Source organism: Triticum aestivum, chromosome 3A (genome assembly GCF_018294505.1).
Source record: "Triticum aestivum cultivar Chinese Spring chromosome 3A, IWGSC CS RefSeq v2.1, whole genome shotgun sequence".
NCBI classification, from domain to species: Eukaryota; Viridiplantae; Streptophyta; class Magnoliopsida; order Poales; family Poaceae; genus Triticum; species Triticum aestivum.
In genome coordinates, this window is record NC_057800.1 from 697,547,524 (window position 1) to 697,574,485 (window position 26,962).

A 26,962-nucleotide genomic window follows, 5' to 3' on the forward strand; every position below is an offset into this window, starting at 1 on the left:
CACCGTGGACGAGGACGGAGTGAGGAGTCGGAGAGGCGGCGCGTAGCGTTGGCGCCGGGCTTGCCGCCGATTCACCTCGTACCGCAACGTCTTGTTGACCCGGATGCCCCCTCTCCACCGGCCGCTGCCACCATGTTCCTGTCCTCTCGCCGGAGGAGCGGGCGCCGGGGGAGCTGGGAGCCTGGGATGTGCAGACGGCGGCGGCGGCGGCAACCCTAGGTCCGCCCGGAGAAGAGGAAACGAGGAGAGAAGAGGGGAAGGTTGTTTCGTGAGGAAGGGAACGCGCCCGACCAGTCGCTCCTCTTTTCTTTTTATCTTTCTAGCGACTAGCGATGCAAAGCAATCAGTTCTTTTTTTCTTTGTCGTACCTGTGAGACGTGGCACGCGCGAGCGACCGCTCTTTGCGCTACTCTTAAAGGGTTTAATTTCACCAACATGTTTATATTGCCTAATTAAAATCTAAACATCCAGCAACACGGCCATGTTGGGCAAGCCATAATTAATTAACTAGGTACTGATACGTCCTAGTGTTTCATTGAGATATAAAATGCATCCATGCCATTCAAATCAGAGTAGCATGCACGTATGTCATCCAGTCCAGAGAGTGATAAAAGAAATGATAAGTAAAAAGGAAACAGCAGCCTAGTACTGCATTACTAGTACTACGCGGGTCGAGCCCCAGCCCGAGTCTATCAAAAAGACTACTCAGGCCTCCTTTGGTTTGGAGGAATTTCATAAGAATTTTAGAGGATAGGATTTTTATAGGATTTTTTCTTTAAAGCCTTTTGGTTCATAGGAATAGATTTTTATTCCTACATAGGATTGGTTCCTATCCTCCAGATTTTATAAGAAAATAAAAATGAGCCTAGACTCAATGGAAAAATTCCTTTGATGTAAACAAAATGACATCTCATTTCCTATTCCTACTCACAGAATTTGAGATACATGCCATCTCATTTTCTACAAAATTCCTATTCCTATAATAATCCTATCCTATGAACCAAAAGAGGCATCAACTTCTCTGTTGTCCCACGAACAGAACCAGCTTGCTCACCTCTCTCTCTCCCCAAAGAACAGAGCACGGCCGCCGTCGCCTCGATCTGCCCCGTACGGGCATCTCCGGCGACACGGCGGACACCTACAGATTCCTCTCGTCTCCCTCTACCATTTCCCCCTATTTATTTGATCCGCCGCCGCCAAAAACATCGCCACCACTCAATCCTAGCGCCGCCTGATCCAGGTCCGGTGGGCTTGCCACCGGCTGCAGCGGCAACGACGTCTCCATGCCTACACCCCCCCCCCCCCAGCGCAGCCACACGCACAAGGCGTGCAGCCACGGGCGTCGGGCGCGTGCGGCTTCACCGGCGCTGCTCGGTTGCCATGGCTTTGCTGCTAACGGTGTGGACTAGCCACATCCTACTGCTACTACTGGTAAGTACTATTCCTGATTCCTTCTCCATGAAGTGCTCCAAATTTCACAACAAGTGCCTGCTATGTATGAATGTGGGTGTGCATATATTGTTCATTTTATCTCAGGCCCTACTATTCCCCTCTTAGCCATATTGCCTTCTTTCTCTTTGTTTATCTCAAGGCCATGAAATTAATCAAGATTTAATCTATGGTGTGGTCATGGTATTGCTACTGATTAGATCTAACTAGTGCTACTCATCCTTGAACACCATATAGAAGTAAACAGTGGCAGTGAAACTCCAAAAATAATTACTTGTGAGTAGATTATAAACATCAATCACTCAATGTTTGCTACAGATTGGCAGGGATTAATAATTAGGACAAGGTAGTATACACAGGAAGGTTGATCTTTTGGATACACACATACATGTCTTAGCAAGTTGCTAGTACTTAAGATTTGATTCTTGGCATGTTAGATCTAGTACAAGCCACGTATGTCATTCACAGAAACTTTTACAAGCTTTTGCAATTGATCTAATTAGTTTTGACTAACTTGGGTGTTTACGCAAACATTTTGTTCTTTTTACTGCAAGGTAAATAGATCAAGGTGAATAGATGCTCATGGACTGATTCAAACCGAGGTGGAGATAGATAAGAGGTCAAGCAAGAAGGGCTAACACAACAAGGTACTTGATTAGTACCTGGTGGCGCATGCAAGCCAAAGAGCTTCACAGCAGTGGAGGACAGTAGTGTGGCAGAAAGTGAAAAGGCAAGGTGAAAAGGTAGAGGGGTTTCTCCAGCGGATGATTGTGTGTGGCCACAGTGAAAGGGATGGCTCCTATTTATAGTGGGGTGAATAGCTATGTCGGTTTGGAGAGGCATTACATGCATGCGTGGTTAGTCTTGCATGCATGCCTCCACTTGTGTCTCTTGTGGGCTGTATTAGGGACAAGTGTGATTTGCTTGGCTGGCCATTAGTTGGCATTTACTTTGTGTGAGAGAAATGAGACAAGGGTCTATAAAATATAGGGAGGTTTGGAGAAGAATTGTTGTGTATGACTAAATGCTATTTCCTGTAAAAATATATTAAAAGTAGTTGTTTCTATTATTTTAATTAATGTTTAGGCAACGCGGTTGAAATTATCGTTATCTAATTTTATTATTATTATTATTATTATTATTATTATTATTATTTTACGGTTTTTACACGGCGGGGCCGTCCTCATCCAGCCAGACCCGTCCCCATCTAGCCACACTCGCTCCCCCATCGCCGGCAAACCCTAGCCACCTCAGTCGTGCCAAATGGGGCTCTTCTTCGGCGCCGACAGCAGCAACAAGGCCAAGAGCAAGTCGCCCGCCACCCCCTTTCCCCCAGAGTTTCTCCCCCTCCATCGGCACCAGCTCGCTGGCCGAGGCATCGCGTCAACGTGCCGATGCACCATGCGGAGTGGCACCGACAGCACCACGTGCCTCTCCCGTACCCCGACGCCACCCTGCTGCACGACTGGCACCTAGATCCGGAGAGGATCCCGGTGCCGACGGTCCCACGATCGGCCAGGGCGCACGTGGAGGAGGTGCGGCACCGGCAGGCGCTCCTGACGCCGGAGCAGCGCCGCGACGCCGCCTACGCCTCCGACTCGGCCAACAGGGCGCGCTGGTTCGCCTTCGAGCACGAGAAGGCGAGGCGCCGCGGCGTCCGCGAGGTCGACCGCACCATGCCACCGCCCCCGCTCATCGTCCGCGAGGAGGACTAGGCGGCGGAGGCCGCCTACCAGGCTGCCCTTGCGGCGGTCTACCGAGAGAGTGAGGAGGACGAGCGGCGCAGGGCGGCGGCAAAGGAAGAGGAGGTGGCGTATGAGGCGGCCATGGCCCTCTCTGCGGGGCGACTGCGTCCTGCCGCCGGTGACCCCGTCGTCCCCTGTGAGAGCCGAGCCGGAGCTGAAGCCGGAGCCGGAGCCGTCCCCCATCGAACGCTACTCCTGGACGGGAGTAGTGCGCGAGTGGGTCAGGGCGCCGCCGGTCTGGGTGGGGCCGACACCGGCGCAGGAGGCGGCGTACCTCGAGCACTAGCGCCACATCCGGCTGGCCGAGGAGTGCCGCGACGGCGAGTACCTCGAGATGCTCGAGCGCGACGCCGAGGCCGAGCAGCGTGACGCCGAGGAGGAGGCGCGCCAGGCCGCGGCGGCATAGGCGGCCGCACAGCCCGCGCCCGACATGAACGCCCTCTAGAACCTGGTGTTCTCCTGGGCCGGCCCTGCGCTGACGCTCATCGACCTCACGGACCCCGAGGACGATGACGACGACGCCTAGGGCAGCACGTCGCCTCGTAGTTTAGTTTATTTTTAGTTTTTATTAATGCTAATGTGGACGCATGGACTCTCGCCGGCCTTTGTGGCTAGCTTTAATGTATAATTATTGCATGCTTTTTTTTCGCGCTGTCAAAAATGGGTCAGGCCAGTGTTAGGCGCACGCGCCGACCCAAACGCGAAAGCGGATATTCGTATCCGCCTGGCTGACCCAAACGGACAAAAGGCACATAAAATCACCGTCCATTTGGATCGGCCCGTTGGAGTTGCTCTTAAAGCATATCTGATCAAAGAAATCTCCTTTTGTTTCTTGAAGATAAAGGACGACACATCATATTTCCGCAATCTTGTTAGATAGGGCAGTCCGCTTTTTATCAGAATTAATCCTTCTTTTATTTGAATTTAGGATTTTCCGGTCCCTATTCATGACAATATTTATAGCACACACAATATGATAGCCAGGTATACCCTAGGAACTGCAACCAACAGCAAATATGAGCAACTGACCATAATCTAACTCTGTCCTGACATAACCCACAGTACATCCACGCAATAACCTCTAACATAATATTGTCCTATCCGACATTACAGTTCATCCACTTAAACATAAGGTAAACATAAGGTCTTAAGAGTATTATACATCCATGATAACACAAAAGGCAGCTGAAACTAACTGGACTTGAGCTTTATTATGAACTCTGAGCTCTTTGCTTCAGTGCTCCACTCTTCTGGCCTTACCCAAAACTCCTTTTGCTACTTCTGTTTCTTGAATCTTGTGGGCAGCTTTTCTTCAGATGCGCATTTCCTGGAGAGAGAGAGTACGGTGAGATAGAGAGATGATGCAATGGACTGCAGCCCAAACATAATTAGATTTGAGCTCATAACTCCTAAATTATTATAGGGAATTTCTGATACCCAGAATCTTTTGGCAAACAATTCTTGGGTTACAACAATGCTTGATGCAGTAATTCACCATACCAAAAGTTGGTAGCAATGGTAGGAAATATGTTATACTTCACCTCTTCTAAAGGGATTTGCGAATGATATGGACATTCATCACATACTTCTTCTTGTTTCTCAGTAGCTCAAAGAGGCAGGCATCTCCGAGCCTCAAGCTGTTGTCACGCGCAAAATGCTTCCACCCTCTCATAAGCCTTTTGGTTTTGTTATTTTTAACACGACACCGCACTTCCCACTTCTTGCCATGGCGCTGAAGGGTCAGCATTTGTTCCTTAAATGGAAGGTATACTTCAGCATATTTTCTTGATATATCCTGATAAAGGGAGAAAGGATCTTTAGTAATGCTAACTCAAAGCAAACATCATGGTGTAGTGGACTATCTGCACATCCATGATATTACCATTCTGTAGTCTAGTAGCAAAGTTCTTTAAGTTTCAATCTGCTCCAACTAGAATTTTCTATCCCAATGGTTACATGACTGAAATACAACTTCAATGAATATGCAGAATAAGCCAACAACACTTGGGTAAGACAAACATTGTTTTTGTAAGTAAAATGCAAAGATAAACAGCCAGATTTACCACTCGTTAGCAATACAGTATCCATTCAAGAACAGAGGTTTTAACTCACAAGGCTACGGTTTGCTCCGTAAATACTGCTCTTCCTTCTGACACACCCATAAATGGGGATTTCAGAATTCATAGCTCGGATTTTTTCTTTAAGTTGCTTCTTCTGCACCCGATTTAGATTCAAGAGGGTGCCATTTGCGAGGATACAACCTGGCAGGGAATGATCATCTTTTGAAGATGAAATACCTCCTAAACAAAGAAAATAAAAGTCATATATGAAGTTTTATGGGGCATAATATATGGCGGGTTTGACATTGTGAATCATAACCTGCTGAATCTGAAGCAGAGCTCGACGAGCTGACATGGATGATGTCATTCCCCTGCCTTGAGCTATCCATACTTGGCCTAATTTGTCTTCCACAATGTGGAAGTTTCATGGGAGGATCGTGACAAGTGTTTACAATGTCATCAGTGTTCCCCCACCAGTCTTTAGCAGGAGCAGCATTTTTCATGAGATTGCACGCCGGAAGTTTCTCGCAACCGCTCGGGCCAAAGATCAAAACCTTCAACTGAGAGTGGCCATCATACTTGAACACAAGAAAGTCCCCCCTTCTCAAGTTATGGGCACGAGCAAACGCCTTCCATCCCGAATCAAGGACTAGTTTCTCCAAATTCTTGGTAATCTGAACATCAAAAGTATAACCATGGCGTGATACTAGCTTAATAGTTCGTCCTCTTTCCCCCCTGAAATGTTGGACAAACCTATCTGGTATGATCTGTAGGAAACAAGGTAAAGCACACAAGGTCAGGAGACACTAAATCTGTTACACAGAACAAAACGCTGAAGAAAGCTCAGCTGCTATATTTCAGATGCGAAACAGAGTAACATGAGAGAACAGAGGGTTGCCCAGATCTGACCAAATTTCACTCCCAGAGGTTCCTCTTTTGTTTCCATAGAAAGCAAGAACACAATTCAGACCAACTGAAAATAGCTTACCATTCTCTCATGGAAGTCGCCAATCATAACCTTGAAGAAACGCTTATCTTGTTCCTCTGTGTGGTTCCAGTAGCGATGTTCATCCAGCTCCTTGTGTTTCTTACATGGCTTGCCCATCTCCTAACCACGGAATGGAACTACAACAAAAACGAACCGTGCCTGAATTTTTTAGGCAAAGACGCAAAGTACCAACTAAAAGTTGAAGAATCATTTCGGAAAATAGAGGATTGCAGTATTTCAGAGGGAGGGAGAGAAGAGTTGAAGCATACCAGTGATTATCGGAGATTCAGAGAGAGAGAGAGAGAGAGAGAGAGAGAGAGAGACTGGAGAACGTTCTGAAGAGTTTAGAAAGCCAAACGTCAGAGAGATTAGTCAAGTAGAAGTCCAACGCCTCTCCGACTTCTAGACGCCTACTAGTAGGTGTGCCTGTCAGAGGCGAGAAGACTTGACAAAGGATGCGTTGGGGAGAGTGTATGTGGGGGGTGACCGGATGAGGTTGCGTGTGAGTATCCTTGTATAATTCAGAAATTTTATGTTAAATATTTGAATATTTTAAAATAATAAATGAACAAGTTTTCAGGTTGCGTAGTAAGTTATTTCATTTGTAAGTACAATACGAATATTTATAACATGCAAATATTTGAAAGTTATTTTTATTTCTGGAGGTACCTCGGAAGGACACCTTTCGGTATTTGGGGTCAATGTTACAGGAGGATGGGGGTATTGATGAAGATGTGAACCATCGAATCAAAGCCGGATGGATGAAGTGGTGCCAAACTTCTGGCAGTCTCTGTGACAAGAAAGTGCCACAAAAGCTAAAAGGCAAGTTTTACAGGACGGCGGTTCGACCCGCAATGTTGTATGGCGCGGAGTGTTGGCCGACTAAAAGGCGACATGTTCAACATTTAGGTGTGGCAGAGATGGTATGTTGAGATGGATGTGTGGCCACACGAGGAAGGATCGAGTCCGGAATGATGATATACGAGATAGAGTTGGGGTAGCACCAATTGAGGAGAAGCTTGTCCAACATCTTTTGAGATGGTTTGGGCATATTCAGCGCAGGCCTCCAGAAGCTCCAGTGCATAGCGGACGGCTAAAGCGTGCGGAGAATGTCAAGAGAGGGCGGGGTCGACCGATTTTGACATGGGAGGAGTCCGTTAAGAGAGACCTGAAGGATTGGAGTATCGACAAAGAGCTAGCTATGGACAGGGGTGCGTGGAAGCTTGCTATCCATGTGCCAGAGCCATGAGTTGGTTGCGAGATCTTATGGGTTTCACCTCTAGCCTACCCCAACTTGTTTGGGACTAAAGGCTTTGTTGTTGTTATTTTTATTTCTGGGATTATAATTTAAATAATCTCTTCAGATTTATCAAAAATAAACAACGAGTGCAAAATGGGCCACACAGACAACAGTTCAGCCTTTGTTCTAATATATTAAGAGGTAGTTATCCACTTTTTTTGTGGGTTCAAAACTTGTATTACTCATAAAGTATCAGTACAATCCATCGCAACCAATTCTAACACATCCGGCAGAGCCGACCCAATCGAGGTCATGGTTCTATTTTAAGCTCTACCAAAAGTAGCTAAACTATCGCTGGCCTTATTTTGCGACCGCGAGACGTGAGTAATACAAGATTAACGAAGACTAAGAAGATATCTAATCTCCTTTACGAGAAAAGCATAAGCAGACTGATCACAACCATCACATGTGATCATAGATACCGCCATAAAAAAGTCTAACTCGACTGCAATAGGCAAATCTGACCGCTGCAAAGCATAGGAGACGCCCTCCATACAGGCACACAGTTCAACCTCCAAAACATCTCTATAGGAGTATAGAGCCCTGCAGGCGAGAAAATAATCTTGCCATCCGAGTCTTTCAGCATCATTCCTGCTCCAGCTATTTCACTTGAGACAAAAAACCCATCTGTGTTAAGTTTTACCCATCCATTCACCGGTTTGGACCACGTCGGCGAAACATCCACCGCTGCACTTGTACGCTTGGTGGCACCGTCCAGAACGACTGCCATCTTCCCTCTAGTAGGATCACAACGTGAGTTGGACTTTACTGCCATCAAAAATTCCATATAGCTTTGCAAGAATCTGATTGATATATCCATTGGCGGAGCAGGCTTAGAGTGTACTAGCTCATTCCTTATGTACCAGCCTCTCCAGAAAATCATCAACAACATGCATCGTTCCAAATCACTCAAATTGGCTAGGACATGCAGCAGCCATTCCTTTCCAGTAGGGGTGAAAGTTTCTATATTGGGCAGTCTTCAAATTTTTGCCATTGACCTGTACAGATCCCGGCCATATTGACACTTCACAAAGGGGTGAAAATTGTCTTCTGCTGCAACTCCACAAACTGGGCATGTACTAGTAGTCTCAAGGCCGATCCTGCACTTATTTTTCCAGGTCGGTAAACTGTCCGTTGCCACTCGCCATACAAAATTTGCAATCGTAGGTGTAGCGCCGCAATTCCAAATGAACTTCCAGCACTCTCTGCCCCCAGTCGGCGCTGAACTAGAGGAGGCCACAGGCCCTTGGTGCAGTTCATCAAACGCGAGGCGATAGGCGCTTCTAATTGTGAAGACTCCATGCTATCATCGTCTAGTCTCGGAGAAGCCCTGATCTTCATGATCTCTTCAACATCCGCAGCAACGAAATAGTGAGAGAGCAGCTCAACCTTCCAAGATCCATTATCATTTAACAAGTCAGAGACAAAACGCGCACGGCACACACCTTGCCGTGAGATGGGTCTGAATGAAAAAGGTCGGGGGATCCAGTTGTCCCGCCACACTCTTATGCTTCTGCCGTTCCCAACACGCCAAATTAACCCTTTCTTTAGTAAGTCGAGACCATGGCTGATTGCTTGCCATGAGGAGGAGGCATTACCCGTGAAAACAGTATCCTCAAGTTTGCCATGTGGGTAGTATCGTGCTTTAAGAACTTGTGCACATAGGCTTTCTGGTCTGGATATTAATCGCCATGCTTGGCGAGCTAATAGCGCTTGATTGAACAAACGGAAATCCCGAAAACCCATACCACCCCTATCCTTGGGTTGCAGCAAATGATCCCAACCCTTCCAATGAGCTTTCCTCTTGCCTTTTTCCGATCCCCAATAGAAATTCCTTACCATCCTTGTGAGATCATAGCACACCGAGTATGGTAGCTTGAACACGCCCATAATGTACGTTGGTAATGCCTGGGCTACTGACTTTATCAAAGCTTCTCTTCCTGGCTGGGCTAGGTGTCCATCACCCCACTAAACGAGTCGTTTAGTCAGACTAGTTTGAAGATTCTGAAACTTGCCCTTGGACATGCAACCCTCAGGTGTGGGGAGGCCTAGGTATTTTTCCTCAAAGACTAAGCTAGTTACATTCAACACATCTCTGACTTCCTCTTGAACTGCCGCTGGGCAAGCCTCCCCAAAGAAAATTGAGCATTTGTTATAATTAAGGCTTTGACCTGTAGCTGAACCATACATATCTAGTGCCCCTTTTACACTCTCTGCTTGGTCTCTAGAAGCCTCAAAAAACAGCATGGTATCATCAGCAAATAACAAGTGAGATATACCTGGCGCCCTTCTGCAAACATGAACTGGTGAGAGAGCTCCAGCTTGCACTTTATTTCTCAAAATTGCAGATAGTCCATTAGCCACAAACAAAAATAGATATGGTGAAAGAGGGTCCCCCTGCCAGAGCCCTTGAGCCGGTGCAAATGAATCCAAGAGAGTTCCATTAAGTTTGACAGAATACCTCACCGATGTGACACACGTCATTATCCAGTCAATCCATCGCTGAGAGGAACCCAACTTTTGCATCACCTACTTCAGGTAAACCCAGTCCACCCTATCATAACTTTAGATAGATCGAGCTTGTAGGCACATAAATTTTTCGTAGGATCCTTCTCTTGCTTAATGTAGTGGAGGCACTCAAAGGCCACCAACGCGTTATCAGTTATCATCCTGCCAGGGATAAACGCACTCTGTTCCACTGATATTAAATCATCTAGGAGTGGACGCAAACGGTTCACCAGGCACTTTGAGATGACCTTGTAAATCACGTTGCATAAGCTAATGGGCCTGTATTCAGACAACTTTGTAGGGTTAGCAATTTTCGGAATAAGAACAATGGAAGTAGAGTTTACTCCCTCCGGCATGATACCCATACAAAAGAAATCTTTTACTGATGCAATCACACTATCTTTCACGGTGCTCCAATTCCGCTGAAAAAATCTGGCAGGAAATCCGTCCGGTCCCGGTGCCTTCAAGGGCCCAATCTGGAACATAGCGTCTGAAATTTCCTTATCGGAAAACGGTGCACAAAGCTTAATATTATCCTCTTCCGACACCAAGGGTTGCACTAAGTCAATCACAGGGGCTGCATCTAATGATGTGTTTGCCGAAAACAAGTTACTGAAATAATCCGTTGTAAGTTTCCCCATGGCAGCAAAGTCGGAGTGCACTACCCCAATGCTATCTGTCAATTCTCGAATCTTGTTCTTTCTTGCCCTCCAAATGGCCTTGCTCTGAAAGAACCTTGTGTTTCGGTTGCCCTCCTTAAGCCAGGATATTCTTGACCTTTGGAGCCACATCATCTCCTCCTGGTACAATAAATCTTTCATCTTATCGGATACTGCTCTTATATCTTGTCTATCCGCATTCATACTCATAAGCTCCTCTAGCTGAGTTCGAGACTTGGCAAGCTCCCTCTTAATGTTGCCAAATTTTCTGCTCCATGAACCAAGGCATATCATTGTTTTTGATAGAGCATCTCTCAACTGTCACAAATTCTGCATCCCTCCTACCGCAGCCCATGCATCCTTTATGACTTCAGGTAGTGCAGGATCTGTTTCCCAAAAAACTTCATACCTTCTATTCTTTGCACTTGCAGGGCCTGGATCAACCTCTCCCTTTAAAAGTAGCATAACATGATCTGAACATGGTGCAACAACATGATCAACAGAAGCATAAGCAAACATATTTCTCCACGAACTTGTAGCAACTGCCCGATCCAACCGAACTCTCACATTACCCATACCACTTCGCCTGTTATCATACGTGAACGGAACTCCAGAGAAACCAAGGTCCACCAGCTCGCAAGTTTCAAGTACATCGCGAAAAGCTAGCATCTGAGCCGCAGCCCTAGGAATGCTATACGGACGATAGTGTACAAACAATTTATAGACGATTTTTTTAAAAAGGATGATTAACCTCGGCCTCTGCATCTGGGCGATGCATGCAATCATTTTATTAATTATTCACAAAGATCTAAAGTAATACATCAGTAAGTCTCAAACCATCATCTCGGCAACATCTGTTGCTACTCCTATCCATTTGATGAAGGGGTGCCTATAGTCCGAGCCGAATACCAAACACACTTAGCATCAAAGCCTAACATCTAAAGCCAGAGGCCTCAACCAAGCCACTTGCCGGGTGTGGGGCACAGACCGGTCCGGTGCACTCTCTGAGGCGGCGGCCGCCGTCTTCCATCGATCCATCTTCAAAGCAGACACTGACGTATCGACCTTGCCAGGCCTGCCGTCGACGCCACCGAGGCGCCAGACAATGCCTTCCTCCTGCGCGAGTCTGTGAACCAGCATCAGACGCCGAGACTCCACTGCGCCACGCTGCCGAGATCCGTCGGGGTCGATGCGTATGATGAAACACAACTGCACCTCCTAATCCAGATCGCCGCCAACGCCCACCCAACGGTGTCCATAGTCACACAGCTCCCAAGGCGACGCCTTCAAGAAGGGAACGACGCCGAAGACTTCGTCGCCACCCACCGTAGTTAGGGCTTCACCTGGGAGACAAATGGCGCGGTGGAAGTAGAAGTAGATCTGACAAGCGTCTCCATGGAGAAGAAAACGACGCCCTTGGGCGTCGCCACCACCGCAGACGAAAGGTCGACTACGGATTTCTCCCGATTTAAATCCTCACCTCCAGCTCCATCCGCATCAAGGATTGGCAAGTCTTGCGACCCAGATCCGTACGAAGAAGCAAACCTAGCAGGGGACGAAGGCTATAAGGCGTCCTGATCTAGACCAGGCATCTCCGCGCGAGCCCAACTACCGGTGTCCCGATCGGCCAGAAGGATCAAACGGAATAAGCGCGAGAAGCTCCCTGCCATCACCTTCCTTGGCTGTGTCGACGGAAACGTCTCCTCCCACTGAATGCGCATCGCCGAAAATCCTGAAATAAATCCAAGAATAAATGCGAGCACCAGGACTTGAACCCTGGTGGGCTGGGGATACCACAGTCCCTCTAACCATCCAACCACAGGTTGGTTCACATCTTAATTGTTGGTTTGTATTGACATGTGGAACACACCAAGAGTTGGCATTTTTCGCAAAAAAAAAACAAAGTAGTTTTTTTGTTGTAAAAACGCGTTGGGCCGAGCACCAATTGTCACTCACATTGGAGCGGTTCGGTTCGTTGGATTGACCTTGTTTGATAGTCGATTTTTGGTTGGATCTGCCTCTTCAGGTTTTTTTTATATTGGTTGCTCGCTTAAAACTTTGCGGGACCAAAGTAAACCAGCTAGAAATCAATTTGTCATGTGTTATTGGGCCGCGAATCTTGTTGGGACATACACACGATAAGACAAACTGAGGCACAACCATAATCATCGAAGAAGGGACCTCCTTTTGGGCGCCCTCTACGCCGTGGAACGAACTGGCCCTCACTATAGTGCTCAGTTGGGTTGGCCAATAAAGCCCGAGCGCAGCGAACTTATAGCATGGAGAAAACCCAAAAAGATGGGCTTTGTCCAAGATTCAAACTCGCACCATTGGACTCCTGTACAAGTTTTGCTAACGACTCAGGCTACTCAATTGCACTTACTGAAAACAATGTAAAAGAATAGAAGAACTACTGTGGATGCACTATTTATACTACTCCCTCTGTTCACTTTTGTAAGACCTCGAAGACATTTCAGACAATGTACAAAACAACCCATTTTGAGTTGTCTGAAATGACTTACAAAAGTGAACGGAAGGAGTATATCAATAAGATTTTGGAATTATTTAAAAAAAATCAATTTTATAAAGTTCAGTGATTTTGGAAAAATTTCATAGGTTTTGAATTTTTTTGTTCAATTATAAAGAAATTTCATCGACTTTGAAATTTTTTTTTTCAATTTTAAAAAAGTTCATCATTTTTAAAAAATAATAAAATTTGAAAAAAGGTCATCTATTTTGAAAAACTATTCATCAATTTTAAAAAATTACATCAATTTAAAAAAAAGTTTAGTGATTTTGAAAAAAACTATTCGGATTTGAAAAGGTTCATTCAATTTAGCAAAGGTAAAAAATACCAAAAATAGAAAAACGTCGCAATAAGAAAAGAAACAAGAAAAAAGAGAAAAGAAAAAGAAGGAAAGCAGGAAAAAGATAGAACGGAACACGTTAGGTGTAGGTGTTTTTTCATTTTGGCATGTTCAGCATGAGGAAAGCTTCCTGGCGCCATTCCTCATGGGCCGGTCCATCTACATGGCTCAACTGTTGACTTTCGAGAGAAAAAAAACCAAAAAACCAAAAAATAGCAAAATACGAAAAATATTGTGAATTCAAAAATGTTCACAGGTTTTGAAAAAAATCACGGATTTGTAAAAAAGTTCATCGAATTTGAATTTTTAAATCAATTTAAAAAGTGTATTGAATTTAGAAAAAAGTTCATCAAATTTAAAAAATGTTCAAAACAGTTCAATGATTTGAAGTAACGTTTTACGAATTTGAATAAAGTTCATCAAAAAAGAAAGATGAAAACATAAAAAGAAAAGAACAAAGAAAAAAGAAGAAAAAAAATGCAACTAAACACATTGGGTTAGGTTTTTATGAGAAAAAACGCATCGGGTTAGTTGACTGTGTGGTTACTGCAGCGCGCATTAAGAGTGAGGGTCGGCGCCTAAAGCCCCAAATAGGAAATGCCCTTTTTTCTCCTCTCGGAAATTCTCTGTGCTCTCTACCAAGGAAGGAAGACTCTCGAAGGAGGGTGGAGCCCATTCGGCCCCATTCCTCAGCCAGGCTGGGCCTAGGAGGCTGTTTCTGTCCATTCTAGTGCACCCACTCCCCATCTCTCCCCTCAGTCGCCGGCGGCGCTGCGTGCGTTTCCCCCAAATCTTTTTTTTTTTGAGAACCAGAGTAGACAGGCCTACTAGATTGACTAGGATATTGAGAAACCATCAGAGATCGTAAACTAGCTGGGACGTCTGCAATCAAACATTGATCTCCTTGACTCCTAGTCAGCGCGGCAAGACCATGCGCTAGCGCTAGTGAGTTTCTGCTCCTTTCTGCATATCTTATGGAGCATTCTGAGAAGGTGCTCATAGCCTTTTGAATGTCCATCAAGATGCCATAGCAAGGAGAACGCGTCGGCGTCTGCAATGCTAGTTCCTTGGCTATGGTTTGGTTGTCCGTCTCAATGATTACTCGCCCCTGAGGCCATGTTCGGTTGACAGGGTTGTGGAGGGGTTTTGACAGGGATTGAGGTGGATTAAATCCTCTACAAGTCAAATCCCCCTCAAATCTCTTCCAATCCTCTTAGGGCAGGGTGTAACCGAACAAAGCCTTAAACAGTTTGGCCAAGTCCTCAAGACCGACGAGGACAGCTCTGGCTTCTGCCTCTTCCACACTGCTGCAGAACTGGAGCTTCTTGCAGGATGAGAAGAGAACAAGGCCTCGGTAGTCACGGGCGACAGCTCCAGCAGAACTTTCGCCTGTTTTAGCCAGATATGCTGCATCTCCTACATTTCTTATCTCTTCTTCGTACTGTTTTAACCTCCCTATGGCACACATTCTTTCCGCCTGTTCACTCGTCCGCATTTCCTACATTTCTTATCTCTTCTTCGTACTGTTTCAGAAAATGGACTGATCTGTTGATAGTCTCCTTTCCTTCGTTGCGTACACAGTCTTCTCGAAGGAACCAACAGCGCCAGATGAGCAGCAGAATTTTTGCTCTCGTGCTCTCATTTTCAGAGTCCAGGAGCACCTGAAGCCAATCCTTCCCTGTGTACCAGACCTTTTCCTCGGCTGGTAGAGCCCAACTTTCTCTCATGGCTGACCCCAGGCTCCGACTTTTAGTGCACCTAACCACTGCATGGTACTCATCCTCGGTGCCATTCCTGCAGATAATGTGTTATGACCAGCATATTAGGGGCTTAGCCAAATGGATTATGACCCAAGTATCTTAATCATTATTAGAGGCTTAGCCAAATTATCTTATCGTATTAGAATCGTTTGCTTAAGAGTCAAGTAAACATCTCTATATAAGAAGAGGAGATGTATCAATCTAATCAAGTAAGAAGCAATCAATATTTGCTCGGCTTCCCTTAGGGAGTCGGGAGACCTAAACCCTAGCCGCCTCTTGCGTCCGCCGCCGCCGCACCAGCCGCAAGGACGGCGCCCAGCCGCCGGCCGGCGCGCAATCTCCTCCGACCTCCTCCCTCCTTCTCTTATAGGCTACGCCCTAGACCGGGTAGAACCCTAGTTTCTACCAATTTGGTATCCAGAGACTTATGTTCGATCATGTCGTTATCCTCACCCACGCCGTTGCTGCCCATCATCACCACCGCCACGATGACCACGGCCGGGTCCTGAACGCCACCGGCCCCGATCACCTCTGCGCCGCCGTCGACGATCCCCGTCTTCACGCCCGAGGAGATGTCCAGCACCTTGCGGGACCTCGTGACGGCCGTCCAGGGCATCACCCTGTACCTGGCCGGCCCGCACGCAACCCCACCGGCTGCCCCTCCCGCCTACAGCCATCCGGCGCTGCACTGGACGATCCAGAACGCATCTCTGGCCCGAGCAGGACGCCCCTGCTGCCGTTCCAAGCGGGACACACCAGCGGGCCCCCATCGCTGCTGCACCTACAGCCGCCCTCAGCCGCGGCCCAGCTCTGGCTGCCGTGGCCGTCCCAGGGTGCGCCTGCAATTGGCGGGACACCGCTGCTGCCGTTCCAGGCAGGGCACCACAGCGGGCTGCCACCGTCACTGCTACACCTGCAGCCGCCCCCGGCCGCGGCTCCCCTCTGGCCGCAGTGGCCCCCTACTGCCACCGCGGCTACCGCCGCGTTCGCCCACTCCCCACATCAGCCGCTGCAACTCCAGGCGCCACCTCTGCCCAGCTCCGGACTGCCGTCACCGGCTGGCCTGCCGATACAACAGGTCCGGTTCCCGCCCTCCCCGTCGCCACTACCAGCTTGGGCCGCTGGGTCTTCGCCATAGCCAGTCTACACCACGGCTCCGGAGCAGTCGACCCCGTTTCTGCAGTTCGGCAGGCCATCCGGCTCCGTGGGTCCCTACCCGGAGTACTCCGACCAGGCGCCACCCGCCTCGCTGCTCCGCACCTCCGAGCCAGCTCAACACGGCACTCCGACCCAGACACCGCCGCGGTTCGCCAAGATCGACTTCGCCACCTATGACAGCACGAAGGACCCCCTCAACTGGCTCAACCAGTGCGACCAGTTCTTTCGCGGGCAGCGCACCCTTGCCTCGGAGCGCATCTGGCTCGCCTCTTACCACCTCTGTGGCGCGGCACAGACCTGGTACTACGCCCTTGAGCAGGACGAGGGCAGCATGCCCCCTTGGGAGCGCTTCCGCGAGCTCTGCCTCCTTCGTTTTGGGCCCCCGATCCGCGGGAGCCGCCTGGCGGAGCTAGGCCCCCTTCCCTTCACCTCCACGGTTCAGAACTTCGCCGACCGTTTCCAGGCCCTGGCAAGCCACGCGTCGGGCGTGACGGCGCAGCAGCGGGCCGACCTCTTTGTCGGTGGACTTCCGGATCACATTCGCATGGACATGGAGCTTCGGGGACCCCAGGATCTCCAGACGGCCATGTACTACGCCCGCGCGTTCGAGCGCCGCGCGGTGGCCGTCCGGCAGGAGTCACCGTCCCGGGCCATTGGGTCGCTACCCTGGCCAGATCCCGCTCAGGGTCGGCCTGCTCAGGCTTCCGCGGCACCCCTCGCCGCGATCGCGGCGCGCCCGTTCCGCCGGCTCACCTCGATCGAGCTACTCGAGCGTCGCCGCCAAGGGTTGTGCTTCAACTGCGACGAGCCCTACACGCCCGGCCACGCCTGCCCACGACTCTTCTACCTGGAGGTTGCAGACTACATTCCGGAGGACGTCGTCGCCGCCGACCTTGCCGCCCCAGCTGTCGCGAAGGTGTTTGACGCTGGTTGATCACCTCGAGGAGTTCAGCAAGCGCTTCCCCACCTTACAGCTCGAGGACGAGCTGTTTGTGCAGGCGGGGAGAAGTGTTATGACCAGCATATTAGGGGCTTAGCCAAGTGGGTTATGGCCCAAGTATCTTAATCATTATTAGGGGCTTAGCCCAATTATCTTATCGTATTAGGATCATTTGCTTAGGAGTCAAGTAAACCTCTCTATATAAGGAGAGGAGATGTATCAATCTAATCAAGCAAGAAGCAATCAATATTTGCTCGGCTTCCCTTAGGGAGCCGGGAGACCTAAACCCTAGCCGCCTCTTGCGTCCGCCGCCGTCGCACCAGCCCCAAGGACGGCGCCCAGCCGCCGGCCGCCGCGCAATCTCCTCCGACCTCCTCCCTCCTTCCCTTACAGGCTATGCCCTAGACCGGGTAGAACCCTAGTTTCTACCATAGTGCAGGTAGCGTCCACCTCAAGGGTTCTTCTCCATTTATTTTCCTTTGTTGCTAAGGTATTTGTCACCACCCTCCATCCGAAAATGCGAACTTTCCCTGGGACCTTTGCTTTCCAAATTAAATCCCAAATGCTACCGCCGTTTGGCTCGCTAGAGGAGTTTAAGGGGTTGTGTATCATCTGGGGTAGGCCACCAGCAGCCAACTTGTACGCACTTCTCACAGAGAAGACACCGTTCTTCTCGTAGTGCCAAGCAACTCGGTCCTCCGCATCCGAGGAAGGTATAGGGATTTTACAGATTTCATCGGCATCGAACGGGTAGCAGATTTATCTTATCAGACCCTCATTCCTCTCCTTCCTGTCCGGGTGTAAAAGTTGGTTAACCCACCGGATTCGAGATCTTCTAATGAATGTGGCTGACTTGAGACCTTCTCTCCTTGGGATCCATTGATCCCGTTGGATTTGTACTTTTTCCATCCCCTACTCGCCATATTAGACCTTTTTTTAGGAGCTCTAGACCAAACTCAATTGCCCGCCAAACCGACGACGCATCCGAAGCAAGCACAGTATCAAGGAGATTTCCATTACGATAATATTTGGATTTAAGAACTCTTGCGCAAAGGCTCTCTGGTTTTTGAATGAGCCTCCAGCCCTGCTTCGCTAGGAGGGCCTGATTAAATAGGTGCATATCTCTAAACCCAATGCCACCCGCTCTCTTTGGCATGGTCATTCGCTCCCAGGACATCCAATGAACCTTCCTGTGTCCATCCTTGTCTCCACACCAAAAGTTTCTAATCATTCTTTCATATTTCTTGCAGAAGCCCTTGGAGAGCATTAAGACACTCATGGTGAAGGTGGGCAGGGCTTGAACAACCGATTTAACGTGGGTTTCCTTGGCCTCGTAGGACATAAATTTCTCTGACCAATCATTGCATATTTTACCAAATCTATCCATAATAGGCTGAAATTAATCATCTTTCATTCTTCTTTCAGGTGTTGGCAGCCCAAGATATTTACTCTCAAAAGAATCGCTTTGCACACCCAGTATGCTCTTGATTTCCTCTCTGACGCCTTTCGGGCAAGCTTCACTAAAAAGGAGGGAGCATTTACTTGCACTGAGAAGCTGCCCGGTGCATCTCTGAAAGGTATTAAGGACTCTTTTGATAGTTTCAGCTTGTTCCGGCGCGGCTTTGAAAAAAAACAAGCTATCGTCCGCAAATAAAAGGTTTGAAATACCCGGGCTGTTTCTAGCAATTTTCAGAGGGGTCAAATTATTGTCAGACATTTCCTTCCTCAAAAGGTGCACCAATCCATCTGCGACAAAGAGAAAAAGGTATGGGCTGAGGGGGTCCGCTTGTCTCAGTCCCCGGGAGGGTACGAAAGGTTCCAGCATATCCCCGTTGCATCTGACACTATATCTCACAGAGCGGACACATTGCATGACCCAACTCGTCCATTTGTGACAAAAACCAACCTTCCTCAACACACCTTCCAGAAAGTTTCAATCAATCCTGTCATATGCTTTGGCTAGGTCCAACTTGTAGGCAACATATGCGTCTCTAGCATTCCTGTTGTGTTGGACCTTGTGGAAGCATTCAAAGGCGATGATAGCATTATCCGTGATCATCCTGCCCGGGATGAAAGCACTTTGGGTTTCCGAAATTATCCCATCTAGCAACGGCCGTAGACGATTCACAAGGCACTTCGCTACTACTTTGTAGATGACGTTACATAGACAAATTGGCCTGCAGTCTTTCAATGTTTGGGGGTCTTTTCCTTTCGGTATCAGGACAATGACTGTGTCATTTATTCCATCCGGGAGATCACCCCTCTGAAATTTTTTTCCAAAACTCCTCTCACAATATCCTCTTTTATTTCCCCCCGTTCCTTTGAAAGAAGCGTGCCGGGAGGCCATCCGGGGCAGGTGCTTTGAGGGGGCCGATTTGGAATAGTGCATTGCTGATTTCCACTGTCGTGAAAGGTTTTGTTAACGCATCATTCATGTCATCGTCGACGCGGTCAGCCACAAGCTCCAGTATATCCGTGGGATCAACACCATCTTCTTTCTCATAAAGGGTCCTGAAGAAGGAATTCGTCATATTATGGATGGTACTCTCGTCCTCCACCCACACACCACTGTCATCCTTCAGCTTAGATATTGTGTTCCTTTTCCTTGTCCACGTCGCTTTCCGCTGGAACCACTCAGTGTTCCTGTCCCCCTCTCTAATATATGTAACTCGTGACCGTTGTCTCCACATAAGCTCTTCCCTGAGTAGCAATTCATCCAAGTCTCTCGAAAGCTTGTTTGTTTTCTCCTGTATTGCAGCCCAAGGTGGGGAGTTCCATAGTCTACTCAGCGTTTCCCCCAAATCCTTCCCACCCAAACCCCTTCTCGCCGGCAATCCGATTCCGGCACAGAAAAGCCGCAAACCTGTCAGTCCCTATCCGAGCAGGCCTCGCTGTCGATGCCCAAGGCTCTTTTTAAGCGCGACCCGGCCACTGCTCGCCACTCGATTCGTCGCGCAGCTGGAGGTGGCTCTCTCATGGCCAGGACCAGCCGCGCGCGCGGGGCGGCTCGCTTCCTGCGCCGGCAACGTGCCGACCGGATGAGCGACCTCTCCGACGATCTGCTCCTCCTCGTCCTAAGCCGCCTCGACACCCGCACGGCGCTCGCCGCCGGCTCGATCTCCAGGCGCTGGGCGCACCTCCCGCGCGAGCTGCCGGCCTTGGACCTGAAGGTGAGCGACATACGGCCGATGGGTCCGCCTGCACCGCGACATCTACACCAAAGTGGCGGCCTATCTACAGTACAGACGCCACGCCGTCAGACTGGAGCTCCTGCCTAACATCAAGAGGTACGAGCGCCGCGCCATGCGCGCCTTGAACAGATCCGTCGAGAGCCTCTTGCAGCAAGGACCTCGCTCTCGCCGGGGGGTCCTCAAGAGGCTGAGTCTCGAGTTCTACACCACCGGCAACGGCTGCTGCATGAACCGACTCATCGCGGAGGCCATCGATGCCTGGGGCGTCGATGACCTGGACGTCATCGCCAAGCCACTGTACTTTGAGATGGACGTCGTCCACGCCTTTCCCAGCCATGGCATGTGCAAGGACCCCGGCGCCGCATCCCTGCGAAGCCTCAAGCTTGGGGGCTGCCTGCTCCCGCCGCTGCACGAGTACAGTGCGCTCACCATGCTCGTCCTGCGAGACATACCGGAATCGAGGACGCCCCCGGCCGCCTACGAGGCTGTCTTCACCTCGTGCCCAAAGCTGCAGACCCTGCACCTCATCTCCTGCAGCTGCAGCCTGCAGGAGCACCGACTCGGGCACAACCTTGCCGGTGGTGGTGGACGCCCCCAGCTCAGAGATCAGAGAGCTTGTCGTGGAGAAGTGCGCATTTCAGTGGATACGGCTGAGGACTCTCCCCTGTCTCGAGAGGCTAGCCTCCCTGGGAACCAGAGTCTTCTTCGAGTATAATAACTTGATTCCCTCCCTGAGGCAATGCAACTTCGCCCTGCGCCTCGGTGTCATGCTAGAAGGCGCGCGCCAATACTTTGCAAAGCGGCTGAAGCTAGAGCTTGGCATGTTTCTTCGGTGCACCCCCAACATAACCAGCCTCATTGTCCGGTTCACCGGTCCTGACAGATGGATCGTGCCGTCTAGCTCCCCGTTGTCGCATTTGCCTAACCTTAGGCGGCTGCTGGTGACCGATGTGCCGTCTTCCTGGGATGCCTCGTGGCCTCGTCTCTTTCTTGAGATGACGCCTGCCCTGGAGATCCTACACGTCAACATTGCCTCCTGCAAGGACAAGCCTGGCAAAGAAATTTCATGGCAGCCCAGCGAGCTTCTGCAGCATCACTTGAAGGAGTTTGTGGTTACTGGTTTCGAGGGAACCAAAAGGCAGATTTACCTTGTCAATTTCGCCGTCGGAGCATGCACGGCGTTGCGCCGTGTCGCCTTGTTCAGGAACGGGCATGCGCAGGGAAACGGGCTCTGGGACTGGGAGATGGTGACGCAGCCACACTCGTGGACGGACGAGGAGAAGGACTACACGCTGAAGCAGATCATGGATGGGGTTTCTTCCTCACCTGCCCAACAACTAGTTTTTGGCTGAATTTTCTCACAAGTCACTCTTTTAGTGTTCCTTATCCCTGTTTACTCGATGTAAGTCGTCATTATCTCTGCCACAATTAGCGTGTATCTTGATGCTTTCTTAATTTTTTTGTGCTAGGCAGTGTGGGCATTTTTCAATAAATTCGATTTCTTTTGCTTGGTTAAGTTTTCCATGTCCACTAATATATCTAGAAAAAAGGGATTTGAATGTGGCTTCTTCCTGTCCACGAATATTGGGGCGTCACAGTTCTTGAAAACCAAAATAGATTATCCATTTTGTTTCAAGAGCTATGGATTAAATATAAATGAAAATTTGCATCAAGGTAGATTCATGAACTATTGATATGCTTAAATGTTTTCGAAAGTCCTATTCTGCTCCCAAGCTCAAATGGTCCCTTATGAATAGTAAAATCAAAAAAATAGTAAAAAATTTCAAAAACTCTGAATTTTTTTGTGGTAAACTTTAACAAATGTTTTGTATGACTGCAAAATTTCAGCACGGAATGACAATGTGGAAGTGGCAGAAAAAAATCAGCACTCCAAAATGTTTTAAAACTAGCATTTTTGGAACATCGATTTTGTTTTTTCAACTTTCACGAATATCATTTCGTGCTGAAATTTTGCAAGTTTATCAAAGTTTACCACAAAGAAAATTCAGATTTTTTTGCTTTTTCTATTGTACTGTTTATAAGAGAGCATTTGAGCTCGGGAGTAGATACTCCATGCCCAAATGTTTTCAAGTTTTTGTATCAGTGTATTCTAGTGATTCTGTAGTTTGGAGCACCGGGAGAATCAGGGAGCACCTGAAACTTTCCCGCTTAGGTTCTGCTATTTATCATTGGACTAAAATAACAACATCAGTCAATCGATATCATGGATGGCGTTTCTTCCTCAGCTGTTCGACTTTGTTTTTGCTGAATTTTCTCACAGGCCTCTGATATTTTTGTGTCTCTTGATGCTTTCTTCTTTTGTTCTAGGCAGTGTGCGCATTTTTCAGTAAACTTGAATAATTTGTTTCGTTAAGTTTTACATGTCTTTTCGCAACAAAAAGTTTTCCATGTCCACCGGCAGCTCAAGTAACGTATCTTTTGAGGAATGTCGGCACGTCACAATTCTGGAAAACTTTTTTTTGTCCTTTTCGTTTCTCGACCTGTGGATTGAATATAAAATGAAAATCTCCGTCATGATACATTCATTAGCTATTGGTGTCCATCAAGTATCGGGGCGAGAGAAGAATCCTATCCCTCCCCTCCCCTCCCGCGTCGCTCCCGCGAGTGACCGGGGGGCTCTCCCTAGCGCCGCCGCCGGGCCGTCCTCCCTCCCCTCTCCCTCCCGTCGCCGCCGCCGGTTCGCGCCACCAGGCAAAGCCCGGTCGGCATCGACGGCGGTGGGGTTCCCCCCCCCCCTTTCGAAGACGGCCGGCGCGGGCCGCGAAGCTTTGGATGGTGGCGATGCGCGGGCGCGGGGCGCGTCGGCGCGGTGGCGGGCGTCTGGAGGCGGCGGCGCGGACGTGTGGCCCGGCGCGGTAGGCTGCGTGGTGGCGGCGTCCGTCGCGGCCGCGGCGGCCCGATCTGGTCCGGTCCGGGCCCGGTCCAGGCCCGATTCGGGCGGCGGTGGCGGCGGATGGCTCGGTGGCTTGCCCTTCCGCTCCTGGAGGTCTGCATCCTGCCTCCATGGGTGGTTGGGGTGGCTGCTGCGCAGCTGCAGGGCGGGTGGCGGCGCGTCCGTCTTGGATCTGGAGGTGGGATTTGGTGGACGGCACGGGTGGGGCAGCGGCCTGGTGTAGCCGTTGCTCCGGCCGTGGGCGGCGGCGCGCGGAGGTCCGACACATGGTGGTGGCCTCCCGGGGACGCGGCGTCTACACGGTGGTTTGGCGGATCTGCCCGCGGCGACGGCCGGCTATCTCCGGCATCGGCTCGTTTGCGGTCGGACCGCTTCGACCGTCGTTCCATCTCCTCGTCCTCCGGGCGATACTTCGGTCCAAGGGCCAGCCCTCTCCCAGCTGTGGTCCATCGCTCGTCTCACGCCCGGAGCTGCAGGACGGAGCTCGTCTCGCGCTCGGGGCTGCAGGACGCCTGATGGAGGCCAGTTTTGGCCGGCCTAATGGTCTCGGCGCTGGGGGTCGTCCAGGGGTGCGAAAGTCGGGGCCTTTTCGCTCGTCTCTTCGGTTGGGGTAGCGGCGGGTCTCGGGTCAGGTGGTGCCTAGGTCTTGGATGCCGGGGCGGCGGCCACGGTGGTGGTAGCGTGGTGTTTTTGGGCAGAGCTCGTGGCTTGGTGCTGCCCGGTGGCCATGGCCGTGCGGGCCGCGTGGCAGCCGGGGTGCGGCATTCGGTGGCGGTGAGGGGTGGCTGGGGTGAAAACCTGTTCTTTCTGTGGACAGACCGGCGGCGGCGAAACTCGTTCCCTTCTTGAAGGCATCGTCGCGGCTCTCATCGCCCATCGTGTGCTCCAGGGGAAACTCTGATCCTTGGATCGGGCGGTGGCGGCGCTCCGGTGTCGTATCCTTGCTGAAGGCGCCGCCTTGGAGTCCATGGATCATCGTATGCAGCTTCATCTCTTCGTAGTTAGGGGTGGTGTTGCTGCGCTCAGCGCCTGTGTATCATGCCTTGGGTGTGTGCATTTGTTGTGATGACGTGTGTCTGTATCGGGATGTTGGTGATCTTTGCTTTATATATATAGCGGGGCGGAAGCCTTTTTCGGTATAAATGTTTTCAATTATTTTCACTAGTGTCATGTGGTGATTATTTTGTTTTGGAGCACTTGGAGGAGCACCTGAGACTTTCCCATTTATTAGATGGACATGCAGAGTTCATTTAACTTCCTTTTCTTTTTTTATTAACACAATACAATCGCACATGCTCACATATAGGCATTCATATGATGCACGCATGCACACATTAATCCTATGAGCACCTCTGAGAGTGACGACACCATAGACCTAGTAGTCGACGGAACTTTTGCTCCCACTGAACGAACATGTCTGAGAAGTCTGAAATAAATCAAAAAAAAAATGCAAACATTAGTGTCAAGTCCAGGGCTTGAACCATGATAGGCTGGTTCCACCACAAGGAACCTAACTATCTAGGCTACGTTCAGTTCATTTTCATTTAATTTTTGGTGTACATCTAGTCTCCACTATGGCTGGGTATTAATTTCCTTGGTTTTGCTTATTAGTTGCCTCAAATTGCAATTTTCATCAGCAGATTTTTGGCGAATCTATGACCGCCACATCGAGCACCAGCAAGGCCCTCGACATGAGCGATCTGAGACCGAGAATGGCATGGCTGCAGCGTCGCCAGTGGGGAGGATTCTCAGGTTCGACTGTTTCGGGTGCGTGGGGTTCACTGATGACACAATCGTGACGAGGTTTAAAGGGACTTTAGCAGAAGCACGACGAAGGTGGTGACTTGGGGGGAGGGGGGGGGGGGGTACTAGGGTGGAGAAAGTGCAGAGCACATTGGGGAAGAAGAAAATTGTCCCTGGATTTGGATAGGAGGAGGAAGAAGAACGTGAGGCGTTGGATTTGCATGGAACAGTTGGGAAAGGCGGATAGCAAATCGACTTCAGTAAAAACAATTTACTAACCAAGGTGTTTTTCATTGGGGGTTCTCTCATTTCTTCAAGCAATTTTGCTTTCTCGGACTTAGAAATGCATTGTTGGAGTCCTAATTTCTTAGATGATGGGCTGCATTGCTGCAAGATCTGAGCTTTTGCAGGGGCAAATGGCAAATGCATGCAATGCAGTTAACAAACTGGTGTGTAACTGGAATCATGTTTATATGTTGTAATGTACAACAGTTTAGCTAAATGACAGTCGATTGAATTTTAAATTTGGGTCAATCAATTTTGAATGGTTCGCTGGAGTGAGCCGGAGGGAAAGAAGGGGCTCGCCGGAGGGCAACCCCGGTGGGGTGGCGGTGGGGCTTCACCTGAGAAAAAAAACTAGAGCGGGCGGGGCTAGAGGGATGGTCGGGGGCGGCGACAAGATCGGCAGTGGGGGTGATTTAGGGGAGGGCGGGGTGGCGAGGCGGTTGCGGGCAGCGGGGGCCGGCGGTTAGGCCGGCGGCCCGTGCGGCGGTCTGGGAAGAAGAAGAGTTGAGGTAGTGGAAGAAGAAGGGCCAGACGCTGTATGATCTTCATCCAACGGTCCAGAACGGTCGACTGACTCAAATTTAAAAAACCAATGGACTGACATGTAGCTGCACCCAATGTACAATACATACGGCATTAACCGATCGAACAGCATTATGTATGCATAAGGTGGATTCTCATATTGTGATCACATGTAGTGTACGTAGTACTGTAGTATAACTCTGTAACTGCAAGCTAGTACTCCATGCGCATCAGCCATGCATTTGTATGGGGCTGTCTAGCTCAGAGCCAGAGGGCGCCGGCCTGGCGTAGGAGCGGCACGAGCTGGCCGCCGAGGTGCAGCGCCATGACCTTGTCGGTGGGGCCGACGAGCGCACCACCGATGAAGACGGCCGGCACGGGCGGGCTCCGGCCGACCATGCCAGCGAGCGCCCTCTCAACGTCCTTCCCGCGGGGGTCTTTGTCCAGCTCGTGCACCGTCCAGCTGACGCCCATCTCCTGGAAGAGCGTCTTCACCACGTGGCACATGCAGCAGTTGCTCATCCCGAAGATCACCACCGCGCGCTCCGACGCCAGCCTCCTCACCCTCTCCGCCATTGCTGGTAGCTCTCTCCTTCTCTCGATCTCGATTGATTGATCTTAACTAGCTCCCTTCACTTGGGTAGCCATCGATGCTTTTGTTTGTGACGGTGATGATCTGATCTGAAACGGTGCTAGCTATTTATAGATGACTGGGGCAAGTGGACCGTTAGAGTGATGGGGTGATCTGTGATATCACGTTGTGCGTGGCTAATCGCGGAAGAATAGGTGTTCTCTATGTAGAGATTCTGCCACTTTTATGATCTTTGCTTTTTGGGAGGGGCAAAATCTCACGGTTACCTATATTATTCGATT

General features: G+C 49.7%; 2 protein-coding genes, 1 long non-coding RNA gene and 1 pseudogene across 3 annotated transcripts; 2 read left to right on the plus strand and 2 right to left on the minus strand.

The window, feature by feature from the left end:
• Positions 1–1,034: 1,034 nt before the first annotated feature.
• Positions 1,035–2,492, plus strand: LOC123059211 (uncharacterized). Its single transcript, XR_006427389.1, has 2 exons — positions 1,035–1,431; positions 2,004–2,492. It is a non-coding gene; the product is annotated as an uncharacterized lncRNA (long non-coding RNA).
• Positions 2,493–4,740: 2,248 nt separating this feature from the next.
• LOC123059213 (putative B3 domain-containing protein Os03g0621600) lies at positions 4,741–6,359 on the minus strand. The gene is made up of 4 exons (XM_044481831.1): positions 6,243–6,359; positions 5,574–6,021; positions 5,307–5,494; positions 4,741–4,989 (listed from the first exon to the last, which is right to left on the minus strand). The coding sequence occupies exons 1-4, from the start codon at positions 6,357–6,359 to the stop codon at positions 4,741–4,743; spliced, it is 1,002 nt and encodes a 333-aa protein (XP_044337766.1).
• Positions 6,360–20,397: 14,038 nt separating this feature from the next.
• LOC123059214 (uncharacterized) lies at positions 20,398–22,170 on the plus strand (annotated as a pseudogene).
• Positions 22,171–26,350: 4,180 nt separating this feature from the next.
• Positions 26,351–26,665, minus strand: LOC123059215 (putative glutaredoxin-C2). The gene has a single exon (XM_044481832.1). The coding sequence runs from the start codon at positions 26,663–26,665 to the stop codon at positions 26,351–26,353; it is 315 nt and encodes a 104-aa protein (XP_044337767.1).
• Between the last annotated feature and the right edge of the window lie 297 nt (positions 26,666–26,962).